We start from the raw sequence: 14,058 nt of genomic DNA, 5'->3' as shown, positions 1-14,058 counted from the left end.
AATATAAATTTTAGCCTTAATTGTGGTCATATATTGAGGATTACCTGTATACTTTTGAGAACTGCTTTTCCACCTAGAAGTTGGCAAATTTCTCCCTCATTACTAACCTTAAAGCATGATCAAGTCAACATAGTACTATGTTTACCCTCTTAATTAGCATTTCTAATACAGCTGTTACAGGGAATGCATTATACAAGGTGAATTTCTTCCACAGAAATAATTCCATGTAGATTATTTTTTACATTCAGTGGAAGGAAAACACGGCAGTATTTCAAAATCTGTAAGGACAATATAATTCTTTCTTCTCTCTTTTTATTTTTAGAACAAGTACACAATGATGGCAACTCATTAGTGGGGTTTTCTTATTGGTGCACATAATTCATATTGGGTAAAGAAACATTAAGTTTAAGACCTAAGAAATAGACAAGTATCCTGGAAATGTTAAAGATCAGATAAACAAAACAATTAGGAGACGGCTACAATTGGAAACACTGAACTTTAAGATATCATGGTTCAGTTTTTTACTCAAGCTTTCAGGTTCAAAATGGACAGTGTTTATTATGCAGGATTTCTGTACTGAAATGGGATGAGGAAGTGAACAAGGATGTACATCATCTTGATTAGACTGGGCTTAATTCTACAAAAGAAACAAGAATCTTAACATTCAGGAGATTGCATGTTAAAGACTTCACAGACAACATTTGTTACTGCATTTTAACATCCCCTCATGTTAACAATACTGATTGCAGTGAAAATGATTTTGTGAGCTCTTCTGCAAGTAGGAGCTAACATGGTCAAATGATGAATGATGGGAGCTTTAGAAAGCCAATCAAGAGGCACACTTTGAAAGAACTGTTTATTGATACTGAAATCTGTGTTTTACTTCTTGGTTGACAAAAAAAATCATGGTCCTTTAAAAAATGATCTTAACAGTTTCATACATTCTCTTTCCATTCTTTTAAGTGCTACCTAACCCAGTTCTTCACCTTAGTTGGCTATTAAAGCAAGAAATTTCAGAACTTGTTGCCCCACATTAAAAAATATCTGAGCCCAAAGGAAAGGAAGTTAATGATCTCACCAAACAGAAAAATTAGGCATCAGAGGAGTTGTCAGTCTCCTGCCAAAAAAAAAAAAAAAAAGTAGTAGTATGCAACCTACTGTGGTAAATATTTACCCAGTGGTGTCTTGAATACACTGGTTGCCCACTAAAGACAAAAGCTACTTTATACTTTCAATAATTGTAAATGGAAGTGAAGAAAAACAAATCAAACTGATTTCCTCTTGGAATCCTATGGAAAGTCTCAGACAATGCTTTCCTATCCAGTATTAACTGGCAATCTAGAAGCAAGCTGCAGCCTGCATCCTTTCACTTTTAAAAAAATCAGCAATGGAATTACTATTATTAAAAGGCTTTAACTGCTGCCTCTACAAGAGGGAACTTAACAGTTTTACTTGGCAGGGTTTAAAATTATGAAACCCATGGATATTGGAAATAAAAGTGAATAACAAAGATCTTTTTTGCTTATTTAATCAATAACTAATTCTGAAAAAAAAGAAGCCAAATAATCATTGACAACAATCACTGCCACAAAGTAAAACTGCAATCGAGGAGAATGCTGTACATTCGAAGGGGTTGTTCTGTGATATTTTCGTTGGGTTTATGTGATAATTTAGCATTTAGAACTCAAAGAAGAGCAGATTCGTCAGATTGGAGAATACAAGACTCCATTCAGATTAACCAGAATTGCCATTAAAGGAACTAAACACAAGCATTGTGTTAATAGCCACAATGGCAACTGTAGGCTGGGGCAAATTTTATAGGTCTTTTTAAGGAGATGATCCTTATTGAGCTATATCCTCCTTCCTCCCCTGCCAGTTCTGAGAAGTTCTTAATTTCAAAACCTTTTTGAAGAGATGAAACAACTTCTCAGGTCAGTTCGACAATTCAGTTTTCACCAAAAGAGTCCCAAGACCTGGCAAAACCACAGGTGGCTCACAAATGCTGGAGGAAGTAGCCAGGAGGCATAGTGTTTTGTTCCTGCAAAACAGGGAACGCTATGAGGGAGGGCAGGTGAAGAAGGATCATTAGCAGCTCTGATATGCAGGAGCAGGCAGGAGATGCAAATGCTTCATGGTCACAACTGAGAGGGGGCATCTTCAAAGGTAATGAGGCTGGATTCTTGGCTGGAAGCTTTTCCAACACTGGCAGAGTCCCGGCTCTTTTCAGGTAGCAAGGGAGTATCGGCCTTGGTATTTTCTTCATCTTCATCCTCCATACTGGGCCAGGCTGACTGATCTTCCACACGCTTCAATCGTTCATTCAGTGCCTTTAGAGCCAGTTGTCTACAGAATGAAAAAATGGTACAAAGTTTGAACAGTCTATCATGTGTTCCACGGAACAGGAATTTTCTAGTATTAGTTACTGAAGAGACTAAAACCACTTTAAACCTCTGGGGATATAAACAGCTCAAGACTGAAAATAATTCTTCTTCCCCCACGTCACATCCATCTAATGCAGAGTGTTTTGTCACGTGTGCTATATAGATTCCTCCACATTAGTATCTACAGCAATATCCATTTAACATATATTATCTATTAATATCTTTAACTTTTCATTTGTCCATTCACTGATGACAACTATTAGTCAGGTGTCTAGTAATGTAGTCGTCTTCATTCTTAACAGTATGAAAATAGATTCTTTGTCTTTCAATATAAAGCGCTAACATTTAATATCCCCTTATTCAAGTTGACACTGTCCAGATGTGTGACACTTGACCTTTCTTAAGAGCATAACCCCTGGTGGAAAGCATGTTACAATAATGCAGTTACTAGTTCAGTTTGCAGTTTATATACAGTGTTGCTTCAAAGTATTTATAGTTTAAAGAAAACGCACTTATTAAATTATTAAAAAATAAACAGTTCAATACTATAACTCAAGAACAAGAGTAACAGTGTTAGCAGTATAACTCTTATTTTATTGATCTATTAAAGCAATCCGATTCATTTTTTTTTTAGAATTTTAGAATTTTTTTTATTGGCCAAGTGTGATTGGACACACAAGGAATTTGTCTTGGTGCATATGCTCTCAGTGTACATAAAAGAAAAGATACGTTCATCAAGGTACATTCATGGGCTACATGCTTCATTATATACTACATAAATTTTCAATCTATTCAATCTTGTATAATTATAACGAAAGGACTGATTTCTTTTATACAGAAGGGTTCTACAGCTTTTGCTAGACAATCAAGCATTCCATACTGATGTTTTCCAAGGAAAAGATGAAGTGAGAGAAAGTTTGCCCTGGTGGCCCTGACATGCAATCTTGATCTCTCTCTCTTAAGGAAAGGACCAGAGAACATGACAAGCTTACAGTTATTTGGCAGCTTTTGCCCCCTTTTTTTGTTCTAAGGCAGAAAAGGTAAGGGTCATCAGTTTGGCCCTGCATTTCTGGGGTGTCTTTTTCTGTGCAGTTGTCAAACTCTGCTTTCTTTCACTGTGGAATTCAGATGGCAGCAGGGACAATAATGAAGTAGTCCACGGTGTTGTTACTGACTGAATCTACATGTGCTTTGTTAAGACTCTCACAAACAATCCAAAATAAAAGTTTTTATAGAAAATACAGCGTTAAATACCTACAAATGTTAATTTGATTGGGCTGGAGATCTACTTGTTTCTACCCCACAGTGCTTGAGGTTTCAGTTGAAGAACATTCTTGGCCAGATTTGAGCTTAGTGGTCTTGTTATCATATTACAAGTACATAAAATAATTCAACTGGTAAAAAACTGGTCACCGTAGTAATTCCCTTAATCATAAAAAGGATGACTAATTTGCTCGTATTTGCAAATATTAGTTTGTGATTCACAAGTGCAAAGTATTCAGAATATATTGTTTTATAAAATCACAATGGAATAGAGAAGGAGAAAACAATTTTCTTTTAAAAAAATTAAAACCTAAGAAAATAGTTCACTCTGCACTAAATAAATTTGCTTTTAACTGAAATTTCTCTTTGGGTAATGAAAACTAGTTTCCCCTTTTTCCCTTATGACGCAGGAACAAGTACTCCAACCCTGTAATTATTTATTCTGTATTTGTATTCAGAGTGTTCAGAAACCACAGTAACAGCAGAAAGCATTTATACTACAGGCATAAGAGAATGTGAGCTGAAATATCTAAATTACAACAGATCAAATAGTTATGCAAGACAGCTCAGAAGTGCCTGCAAAGGCAATTCACTGAAGGCACATCTACAAAAGACACATTTTTAAACTTTTAAAAATATATGATAATAATAGTTTAGCCTTATAAATAAAAACTCTAATATTGAGCTTTGCTTTACATAATTACATTTCCTACTCAGGGTATGTAATGTTTAATACTGTTAATACAATAAAACTATTAACTACTCCTCAAACTGATTCTGTCCCGGTTTACTCCATTAAATTTATATTAACTTCACAACATAATAATTTAAAGTAATGTTTTCTTTAATACAATTAACCTGCTGAGGTGAAAAACAGTATAATGTATAACAGTTACTTAAACTTGAACAAAATCAAATTTTTCCAGATTTTAGACTAAAAATAATCAGAATTAGACTAAAAATAAACCAAAAAAGGCAGATTTTTAAAATGCTTTAGATCAGGGGTGTTTAACTTGTGTCATCAGATGACTTATCACAACTTTCCCCCCTTCACTAAACAGTGCGTGATGCATCCAGCCAGTGGGCCGCAAGTTTAACACCCTTGCTTTAGATGTATAGATAGTCCTCAACTCACAACCACAACTGAGCACAATTTCTGTTGCTAATAGTTAAATGAGTTTTGCTCAATTTTATGACCTTTCTTGTCACAGTTCTTAAGTGAATCTGGCTCCCCCATTGACTTTTTCAGGTTGCAAAAGGGGGATTACATGACCCAGGACACTGCAACCGTTATGCGAGTTGCCAAGTACCTTGATCACATGACCAAGGAGATGCTTCAACAGACATGTGAAAAAGAGTCAAAAGTTTTTTTCAGTGCCATAACTTTGAATGGTTACTAAATGGATGTTTGTAAGTTAAAAACTACCTGTGTACCAGAAGTCTAACATATGAGTTGTGAATTTCCAAGTCTACAATTCCCTTTACCGACTATAAATTGCAAAGTAATGTCCTTTTGGCTCTTTTTAGATATTTTTTGGTGAATGTCATACTTAGACAAAAAAGGCAAAGTTTAAACTCTAAACAATGCATATAAATATAGTTAGGGTGCATTCACTTACCTGTGTGAAGTTCCCAGTTAATTGAATGGATCATTTTTAAAGTGTTTAGATATAACTTTTATGGAAAAAGCAAACAACGTAGAGACAACCTTTCGATTTCATACACACAATCATGTGCAATTTTCTTAGTAATATTATAGAAGTAGCTTACCAATGCTTTCTCCTGAAATAGTTTTATATTTTCAAACTTAGTCCTTTTCAAGTTTAAATAATGCAATTAGTAGTTAATAAAATGCAGAATCTATTGGCAAATTTTAACTACAGTGCTGTAAATAGTAATAGCAAACTCACTGCATAGTATACGATTCTGCTGACTACTGTGAGATTACCTTTATATAAATATGTAAACCCATAAATATATGGGTCAAATACATATGCAAAGTCTGAAAAAGAATTATTTAAATCTATGTTTAAAAATAAACTTTCTTACAACTCACTTTTCCTAGTGTTGGCAATACTGACAATAGAAAATCTAAAGTAAGCTGGAGGCCTCATTAAAAGAATTCAGCTGGATTCACAGTTTTCTTGAATCTCAACTATAACTTCTTGTTCTGGTTTAAATATTCTCCCTCTCCTTTGCTGCAAAGAAAAGGAATTGTTTTTAAATGCATAGGAACAGGGGAGATGTATCTTTTCACTCTTACTTTTGCTTTGCATGCCTCAACTTGGAAGGGGATTGGTATCTTTGATAGAATATTCTGAGGCCAGAGCTCTCGGTAGTAGTCAAACAAACAAGAAAGCAAATCAAAGGTAAATTTTTTCTCAAATACATAAGGCACATAAATATAAAACTTCAATTTAAAAAGGGACTATTTTCAATAGTTCTATCTTGGAAAAGTAGCCATAGTTCACTTAGTTCCTCCCTTTTCCTTTCCAACACAGATCACATAAAAGTTTAACTTAGATATATTTTAAGAAAAATTACCTCCTTCGTTCAGCATCCTGAGGATCTGTTCCCGGCAAGCTGATAGTAATAGAAGAAGGGGCTCCAACATCATAACGTTTCACTGTTTTCCGGCAGACTTTCACTTTCACTAAGATGGTGTGCACAAGATTGGCCAGCAAACCAACCACAGGTTGTAGGATCTCAGGGAAGAATGTGGCAAATGCAAAATGGTCTGACATATCGCCACGCCCTCGGCTATGCCTCTGGTAAAAACGCAGGTATATCCAACTGGAAAGGACCCCAAAACCGTAAGAAGCCAAAATGTTGCTTTCAATAAGAGTGGTCAGTCTCAAAACTGAAAGAATGAGAAGCAAGAGCATGGGAACGACTTTCATTCGCACCTGAGGTATCTTTAAGACAGTACTGTCACCCATGGTTTGCTTGAGGGCCACTAAGACACCGCCAAGGAAACCCAGCATTCCATAAATGCGAACAGAAAACAAGTAAGGCAGACTGAAGGTCGCCATGTAAGTAAGAAGATAAGCAAAGGCCCCCAGAAGCCCAACTGAAATATTCACCACTGCAAAGAAGATCAAAAGTTCCAGGGCGCCCCAGAGTGGCTCCAGCAACCTTCCGGCCACCACTATAGTGGCCAGGCTTAGGGCCACATCCCAAATATGTTTTTCCACCAGGCTGTGGGTTGCCAGCGTCCATATCCAAAAGTTGGGCGGGAAGAGATATCCGGGGGTAACACCAAGTCCAAAGACCGTGTCTACAGCAAAGGAGAGAAGATAGAGCAAAATGACAATGGCACATATAGATTTCACTACTACGCTGGTGCTGGCTAACACAGCCAGGAAATGCTGTCGTGCTACCGGCAGGTATCTGTTCATGTTTCCCCTTCGCAACCGCCGTCCCACGAGTCCAGAGAATTCGATCCAAGGATCTGGCTTAGGGAAGACGATCCGGTGGCCCGGAAGCCTCGCTCTTTCCTTAGCGCCAACGCACTCTCCGCTCCGTCATCTTTTTCCACATCGCACCCAAACCGAGTTGGGAGTCCGGTTCGAAATGGGCGGCATCCGCTCCCCAGCACCCAGCTTGCTTTCCCTCGCCTCTGGAGCCACGGAGTCGCTTTCTCCGCAGCACCTTTGCCACCGAAAGAGACCGGCACAGCCAAAGCGGCTTCTCGGGGACGGGGGGGGGGGAAAGAGGCTGGCCTTTGAGCGCCTAAGAGACGGCCGAGGCTCCACTGGGCCGTTTTGCAGGAGGAGGAAGAGGCGCTCGCAGCCCCATTCAACCCGACAGCAGCGGCGGAAGGTTGCCAAGGAAGGCCTCGCTCCGGCCTCCCTTCGCCGGAAGCAGAGATCTCCTTCCCCCCACCTGCCAAGTCGCTCTCTCGAGGCCGACGCCCGGCGGCCCCGCCCCACGGCGGCACGCCCGCTGCGTTCTTCCTCCTGCCGCCGCCCCTCCCTCCAGGCCGGCCTCGCTCTCGCTTTCGCCGCCCGCACTCCCAACGCAAACAAACGGTAGGGCTGCGCACGCGTGACTGGTCGGGGAGCTGTCCGGGTGCATGACGGGAAATGGAAGCTCACCTATTGCGCAAGGGTGATTCCGGCATGCACTGGGACCCAGATTCTCGCGCGAGAGATTGGGAAGGTGGGGGGGGGGATGTCCGGCGCGCGCAAGAAGGGGGTCGATGGGGTGGAAGGAGGGGAAGGTCCCCCCATAACGAAGCGGCCAGTTGTGCAGTCTTGTACCAGTTTCCCGTGAACTCCTCTTTAAATCCCAAGTGGAATTGGACGAGCGGTTTTATGGAAGGGTGGTTTATGAAGGAATTAGGCAGCGCTGCTCTGCAGGGGGCAGATTTGGGCAAATTCAAGCGCTTTCCCCCCCCCCTTTTCTTTTTGGAAGTGTTTCCAAACTTTGGCCATTTTCAGAAGTGTGTGGGCTTCAACTCCCATTGTATTGTACAACCAATATGGCCAGAATCGATGAGAATTCTATGAGTTGAATTCACACGCCTAGAAGTCGCTAAGCTGAGAAACCCTGCTTACATGCAAAGGAACTTAAAGAGCAATTTCAAGCAAGAAGTTTCTCCGTGCATAAGATAAGAGGTGTGCATGAGAGCACCAGCGTGCTTACCGTCCCTGTCCTAATGTTCCCTTTAATAGAATAGAATAGAATAGAATTTATTTATTGGCCAAGTGTGATTGGACACGTAAGGAATTTGTTTTGGTGCATATGCTCTCAGTGTACATAAAAGAAAAAAAAATACCTTCATCAAAGGTACAACATTTACAACACAAATGATGGCCACAGGTTGCAGTTTAATCCTTAGTGATAGCAACAAAAAGTTACAGTCATACAGTCATACAGTCATACAGTCATAGGTGGAAAGAGATTGGTGATGAAAACGAGGAGAAGATTAATAGTAGTGTAGATTTAATAAATAGTTTGACATTGTTGAGGGAATTATTTGTTTAGCAGAGTGATGGCCTTCGGGAAAAAACTGTTCTTGTGTCTAGTTGTTCTGGTGTGCAATGCTCTATAGCGTCATTTTGATGGTAGGAGTTGAAACACTTTATGTCCAGGATGCGAGGGATCTGTAAATATTTTCACAGCCCTCTTTTTGATTCGTGCAGTATACAGGTCTTCAATGGAAGGCAGGTTGGTAGCAATTATTTTTTCTGCAGTTCTAATTATCCTCTGAAGTCTGTGTCTTTCTTGTTGGGTTGCAGAACCAAACCAGAGAGTTACAGAGGTGCAAATGACAGACTCAATAATTCCTCTGTAGAACTGGATCAGTAGCTCCTTGGGCAGTTTGAGCTTTCTGAGTTGGCGCAGAAAGAACATTCTTTGTTGTCCTTTTTTGATGATGTTAATTGTATTCGCTTTATGTATATATATTTTATCTAATATGTACTCGACAAAATAAATAAAATAAATAAAAATAAAATGATTGTAACCCATCAGTATAGACATATACTGTGTGGCATATCCACTTAGGATACTTGTAGCTCTTAAGCGTTGGAACTGCTGGAAGTGCCTAATTCAAAGAGTGTGCCACAGACGTGCTAGATGGATCTGGCTGAGAGAGAATGTCACAAAGTCACCCAGCGGTGAAACAGCTTTCATGCCTTATGAAGAACTAAAATTCACAGCCTCCCAGTTTCTACACGGAGGCATGATGATAAGTGTTTCAGGGAGTGACTATGTTGATCATGCCCAAATAGGTTATTTTAGAATCAGTCATCTGATTTATTTGTTTGTCAATCATATATAACAGGTATAAGTATAAACAATTTGGATGCATGAAAAGAGTAAGTAGAAAAGGAATATTAGGACAGGAATATTAGGCATGCTGGTGTGCTTATGCACGCCCCTTCCAGATCTCTTAGGAATAGGGTGAGGTCAACAGTAGACAGTTTAAGCTTAAAGGTTTGGGGATTTGGGGAAATAACTACAGTCAAGTAGTGCATTCCAGGCATTGACCATTCTGTTGCTGAAGATTCTCATCTGCACCTAGTATTTTACTGTAAAAAATTTGGAAGGGAACTGGATTTCAAGGACATTTCTCTTTCATATTTTGTAATGAAATTATGTCATAAGAAACGTTGCAAATATTCCAGAAGTACCTACAGTTACTGTGATGAAATAATCCCCTCTGCTGGTTTGCATAAGGGCTATTGAAAAGTTGGCTGAGTACTGCAGAATGGAATACAGAACTCTTAAATTTCTTAAATTTGCTCACATTCTGTATCTTTGGGATGGCGATAGCATAATTATGGCCTTAAATTATCAAGTTGCTTGTTAGAAAGATTGGCTTTGTACCCATCAGATTTAAAAATTTCAATTTCTGAATTGTTGCCAGAACATCCAAAACATGAAGCTTGGTATTTATTTTTTCACAAACACGACATTGCCTTACTGGCCCTCTAACTATTGCATTGATATGGCCCAATAACTTTTTTCACCTGAGATAAGTTTACAGTTGTCCCTAAGTGTTTTAGTGCTCAGGTAATATTTTCTCTTTCCTGCTACTTTTTTCCCTTAAGTTAGCTGTCCCCAAACTCTGGGCTATGGCCCACTACTGGGCCATGGCCTATTTGGAATTGGGCTGCGCAAGTGGCTAGCTGAAGTGTGTGTGCACAGCTCAAATTGCATGATTGGTGGATCAGCAGACAAATTAGAATCTGCCAAGCTCCTACTGGCCTTTTAAAGTTGTTGTGGGCAAACTCCTTGCTCCAGGGACTGGGTGTTGTAATGCTTGAAAGGAGCTTTCATAACAGAAGCCTAATAAAATGGGTTTAATGCTCTCTGGAAAGAGTGATAGTCGTGTGCCACACAGAAAGTTTATTTAAACTGGGAAAGAGCCAAGCTCTACCAGTTGCATATTGTGTTACCATTGAGTATAGATTTTTTTTTTATTCTGCTGTTAAGGGTTTTTTCATGGCCATGTATTTTATTTCTTATTTTTATTATGAAAAGCATTAGCTTGTGTGTGGATATTACAATGATGAATCTCTGCAGTTGCCATAGTTATTTGTGCAATGCTGTATGGTTACTTATGTCCCCTTAGTGGGAAGGCTGAATAGATGCCATTTTGCTTCTGATGTTAGTAATGATGATGACGGTTATTGCAAGTAGTTGAGCATGATTATTATCCCTAAATTCAGATCTGAGCCTGGTGCCAAAGCCGATGAAGACGACCAGATATAGAGTTTATTTCCTTTTATTGAAGTGCTTCAGCAAAAGTGGTCCCAGCTAGCAGAATGGCAGGACTTCAAACATCCATCAAGTTTTTATGCATTTTTCAGCACGAGATAAAGAAGTATTGTCTATAGCAACAAGTTGCTAGCCAATTCAAGAGCAATTTAGTCCCCTGTATACATTTTTCTCTTGTATTGGCTCCCAAAAGTAAATCATCCACATATTGTAAAGCTGAATATTCCTTGGCCCATGAGGGCTTGTAAAGGTCCTTAGTCAGGCATTGGCCAAAGATGGTAGGACTGTTCTTAAATCATTGTGGTAGTCTGGTCTATTTATATTGTATGGGGGGGGGCACCTGATACTGGGTCTTACCATTCAAAAGCAAAAATTGGTTGGCTGTCTTCTGCCAATGGGATGCAGAAGACATCCTTCAAATTCAATACTGTGAACCACTTATCTTTTGGGTCAGTTTGTGCCCAGAAGGTATACGGGTTGGGTACTACCCTCATGGAAGGTAAGGGTATTCTTATTCACCCCTCTCAAATCCTGGACAAAATGGATGACCCATCTGGTTTCTTAATTGGTAGCACTGAGGTATTCCAAGGTGAAGATGATTGGGTCATAAGCCCCCATTCTAAGAGGTTTTCCATTATAGGCTGAAGACTTGATTTGCCTCCCATTTGATATTATATTGCTTTATATTGGTTACTTGTCCTCCTGGAGCTAAAGCGGTTGTGACTGGTTCAGCAAAAACTACCTTTCCTGGTTATCCTGCTGTCGAAATCCAAGATTTCACAATGTGTTCTATTTCAGGTAGGATAAGGGAAAAATTTTTGATTACTAAAGTGGTTGCCTTCCATACTTCTTAAAGTATTTTCATGTTTATCTTCCCCCCTTCACATGTTATGGTTGCCTGTAATTTACTTAGGATATTCCTACCTAATAGTGGGATTGGGTATTCTTGTAAATACAAAAACTAATATAATATATTATATTATATATAATAATAATATAATAATATATATTCTAAAGGTTGCAAAAATGGGGCTGACAGGGCTTTTGATGATGCCCCTACATTGGGTATCCCATCTGTAGTTTGGTTTATTAATCTAAGCAGTAGTAGGCTATAGCTCCCTGACCCTGACCCCATCAAGCTTCCTCTTCTGCCCGCAGGGCTGTTGCCACTGGGTATTCATTCTTTCAGTGTCCTTTCCCCTTGGAAATAGCACACTAGTTTGAATCTCAAGGGGACTCTCCGTCTTCCATGCCCTCTACCATGGGTGGGGCTATATATTCTACTTTCTGTAATTTCCTCCTAATATCTTCTGCCAACTGTCATATAAAGATCATATTCAATCAGAATGGAGCTGGAAGGGATCTTTGAGGTCATCTAGTACAACCTCCTGCTCAAGTAGGAGACCCTATACCATTTCAGATAAGTGAATGTCCAGTCCCTTCTTAAAAACCTCCAGTGATGAAGCACCTACAAGCTGTTCGACTGTCAATGTTCTCATTGTTAGGAAGTTTCTCCTTAATTCCAGGTTACTTCTCTCCTTGATTGCAGGTAATCCCCGGGTTATGAGCTTTTCGTTAGCAAACGTTTGAAGTTACATAATCAATGCCCCCTAGCATTTCCAAATGAGGCCGAAACTATGAATCCTGCAGCACTACGGCAGTTGTTCACCCATATGAACAACTGCAGAGGCTCTGCAATGTTCATCCTGCATGTTGCCGGCCAAAATGGAGCTTCTGAGGGGTGGATCTGCTCCTCAGAAGCCCCATTCAGCAATCCAGAGGCCTCCCTTGGCCCGTTGCAAGCCAAAATGGAGCCTCCGGGAGCCAGATCTGGCCCTCCAAAGCTCAGTTCAGCCCTCCACAAGCCTCCCATGGGCGAAAGAAGAGAGTGATCTTGTTCAAGGTATGAGATTCACTCCCACGAATTCTCAAGTTATGAATGGAATGAGCAGGTTCCATTATATTCATAACTCAAGGACTACCTGTAGTTTTCATCCATTGTTTCTTGTCCTGCCCTCTGGTGCTTTGAAAAATAAGTTGACCACCCTCCTCTTTGTGGCAACCTCTCAAATTATTTATTTTTTTATTTTTTTATTTATTTATTTATTTATTTATTTATTTATTTATTTATTTATTTATTTATTTATTTATTTATTTATTTATTTATTTATTTATATATATATATATATATATTTTTATACCGCCCTTCTCCCGAAGGACTCAGGGCGGTGTACAGCCAAGTAAAAATACTATATAAACATTAAAAGAAATTAAAAAAACATATTATAATGTGGCCGAAGTAATTAAAACAATTTAAAATCTTAAAATATAAATAGCCCCAATAAAATTTCAATCCAGTCCCGCTTGAATAAATAGGTGCATTTTCAGCTCACGGCGAAAAGTCCGAAGATCAGGCACTTGACGTAAACCAGGGGGAAGTTCATTCCAAAGCGTAGGCGCTCCAACAGAGAAGGCCCTTCCCCTGGGGGCCGCCAGCCGACATTGCTTGGCGGACGGCACCCTGAGAAGGCCCTCTCTGTGTGAGCGTACGGGTCGGTGGGAGGCAAAAGGTAACAGCAGGCGGTCCCGTAAGTACCCGGGTCCTAAGCCATGGAGCGCTTTAAAGGTGGTAACCAGAATCTTGAAGCGCACCCGAAAGACCACAGGAAGCCAGTGCAAACTACGCAGGATTGGTGTTACATGGGAGCAACGAGTTGCTCCCACTATTACCCGCGCAGCTGCATTCTGGACTAACTGCAGCCTCCGGGTGCACTTCAAGGGCAGCCCCATGTAGAGAGCATTGCAATAGTCCAAGCGGGAAGTGACAAGGGCATGAGTGACCGTGCATAAGGCATCCCGGTCAAGAAAGGGGCGCAACTGGCGCACCAAGCGTACTTGGTGGAAGGCCCTCTTGGAGACGGCCGCCAAATGATCGTCAAACGACAGTCGCCCATCCAAGAGGACACCCAAGTTGCGCACCCTCTCCGTTGGGGCCAATAACTCGCCCCCCACAGCCAGCTGCGGCTGCAGCTGACTGTGCCGGGGTGCCGGCATCCACAGCCACTCCGTCTTGGAGGGATTGAGCTTGAGTCTGTTTCTCCCCATCCAGACCCGTACGGCTTCCAGACACCGGGACAGCACTTCGACAGCTTCGTTGGGGTGGTCCGGGGTGGAAAAGTACAGC

At 40.4% G+C, this 14,058-nt stretch overlaps 1 protein-coding gene and 1 long non-coding RNA gene across 2 annotated transcripts in view; one reads left to right on the top strand and one right to left on the bottom strand.

Annotated features, from left to right (window-relative positions):
• Nucleotides 1–506: 506 nt before the first annotated feature.
• TMEM115 (transmembrane protein 115) lies at nt 507–7,703 on the bottom strand. Its single transcript, XM_058167294.1, has 2 exons — nt 6,189–7,703; nt 507–2,343 (listed from the first exon to the last, which is right to left on the bottom strand). The coding sequence occupies exons 1-2, from the start codon at nt 7,040–7,042 to the stop codon at nt 2,136–2,138; spliced, it is 1,062 nt and encodes a 353-aa protein (XP_058023277.1). The 5' UTR covers nt 7,043–7,703; the 3' UTR covers nt 507–2,135.
• The window catches only part of LOC131190195 (uncharacterized), a 22,167-nt gene continuing 15,664 nt past the window's right edge, over nt 7,556–14,058 (top strand). The window contains exon 1 of the long non-coding RNA XR_009153255.1: nt 7,556–7,675. This is a non-coding gene — a long non-coding RNA (uncharacterized LOC131190195). The remainder of the gene's footprint in view (nt 7,676–14,058) is intronic.

The sequence above is a fragment of the Ahaetulla prasina genome, chromosome 2 (genome assembly GCF_028640845.1).
Source record: "Ahaetulla prasina isolate Xishuangbanna chromosome 2, ASM2864084v1, whole genome shotgun sequence".
Classification (NCBI taxonomy): domain Eukaryota; kingdom Metazoa; phylum Chordata; class Lepidosauria; order Squamata; family Colubridae; genus Ahaetulla; species Ahaetulla prasina.
This window is presented reverse-complemented; position numbering and strand designations above follow the sequence as displayed.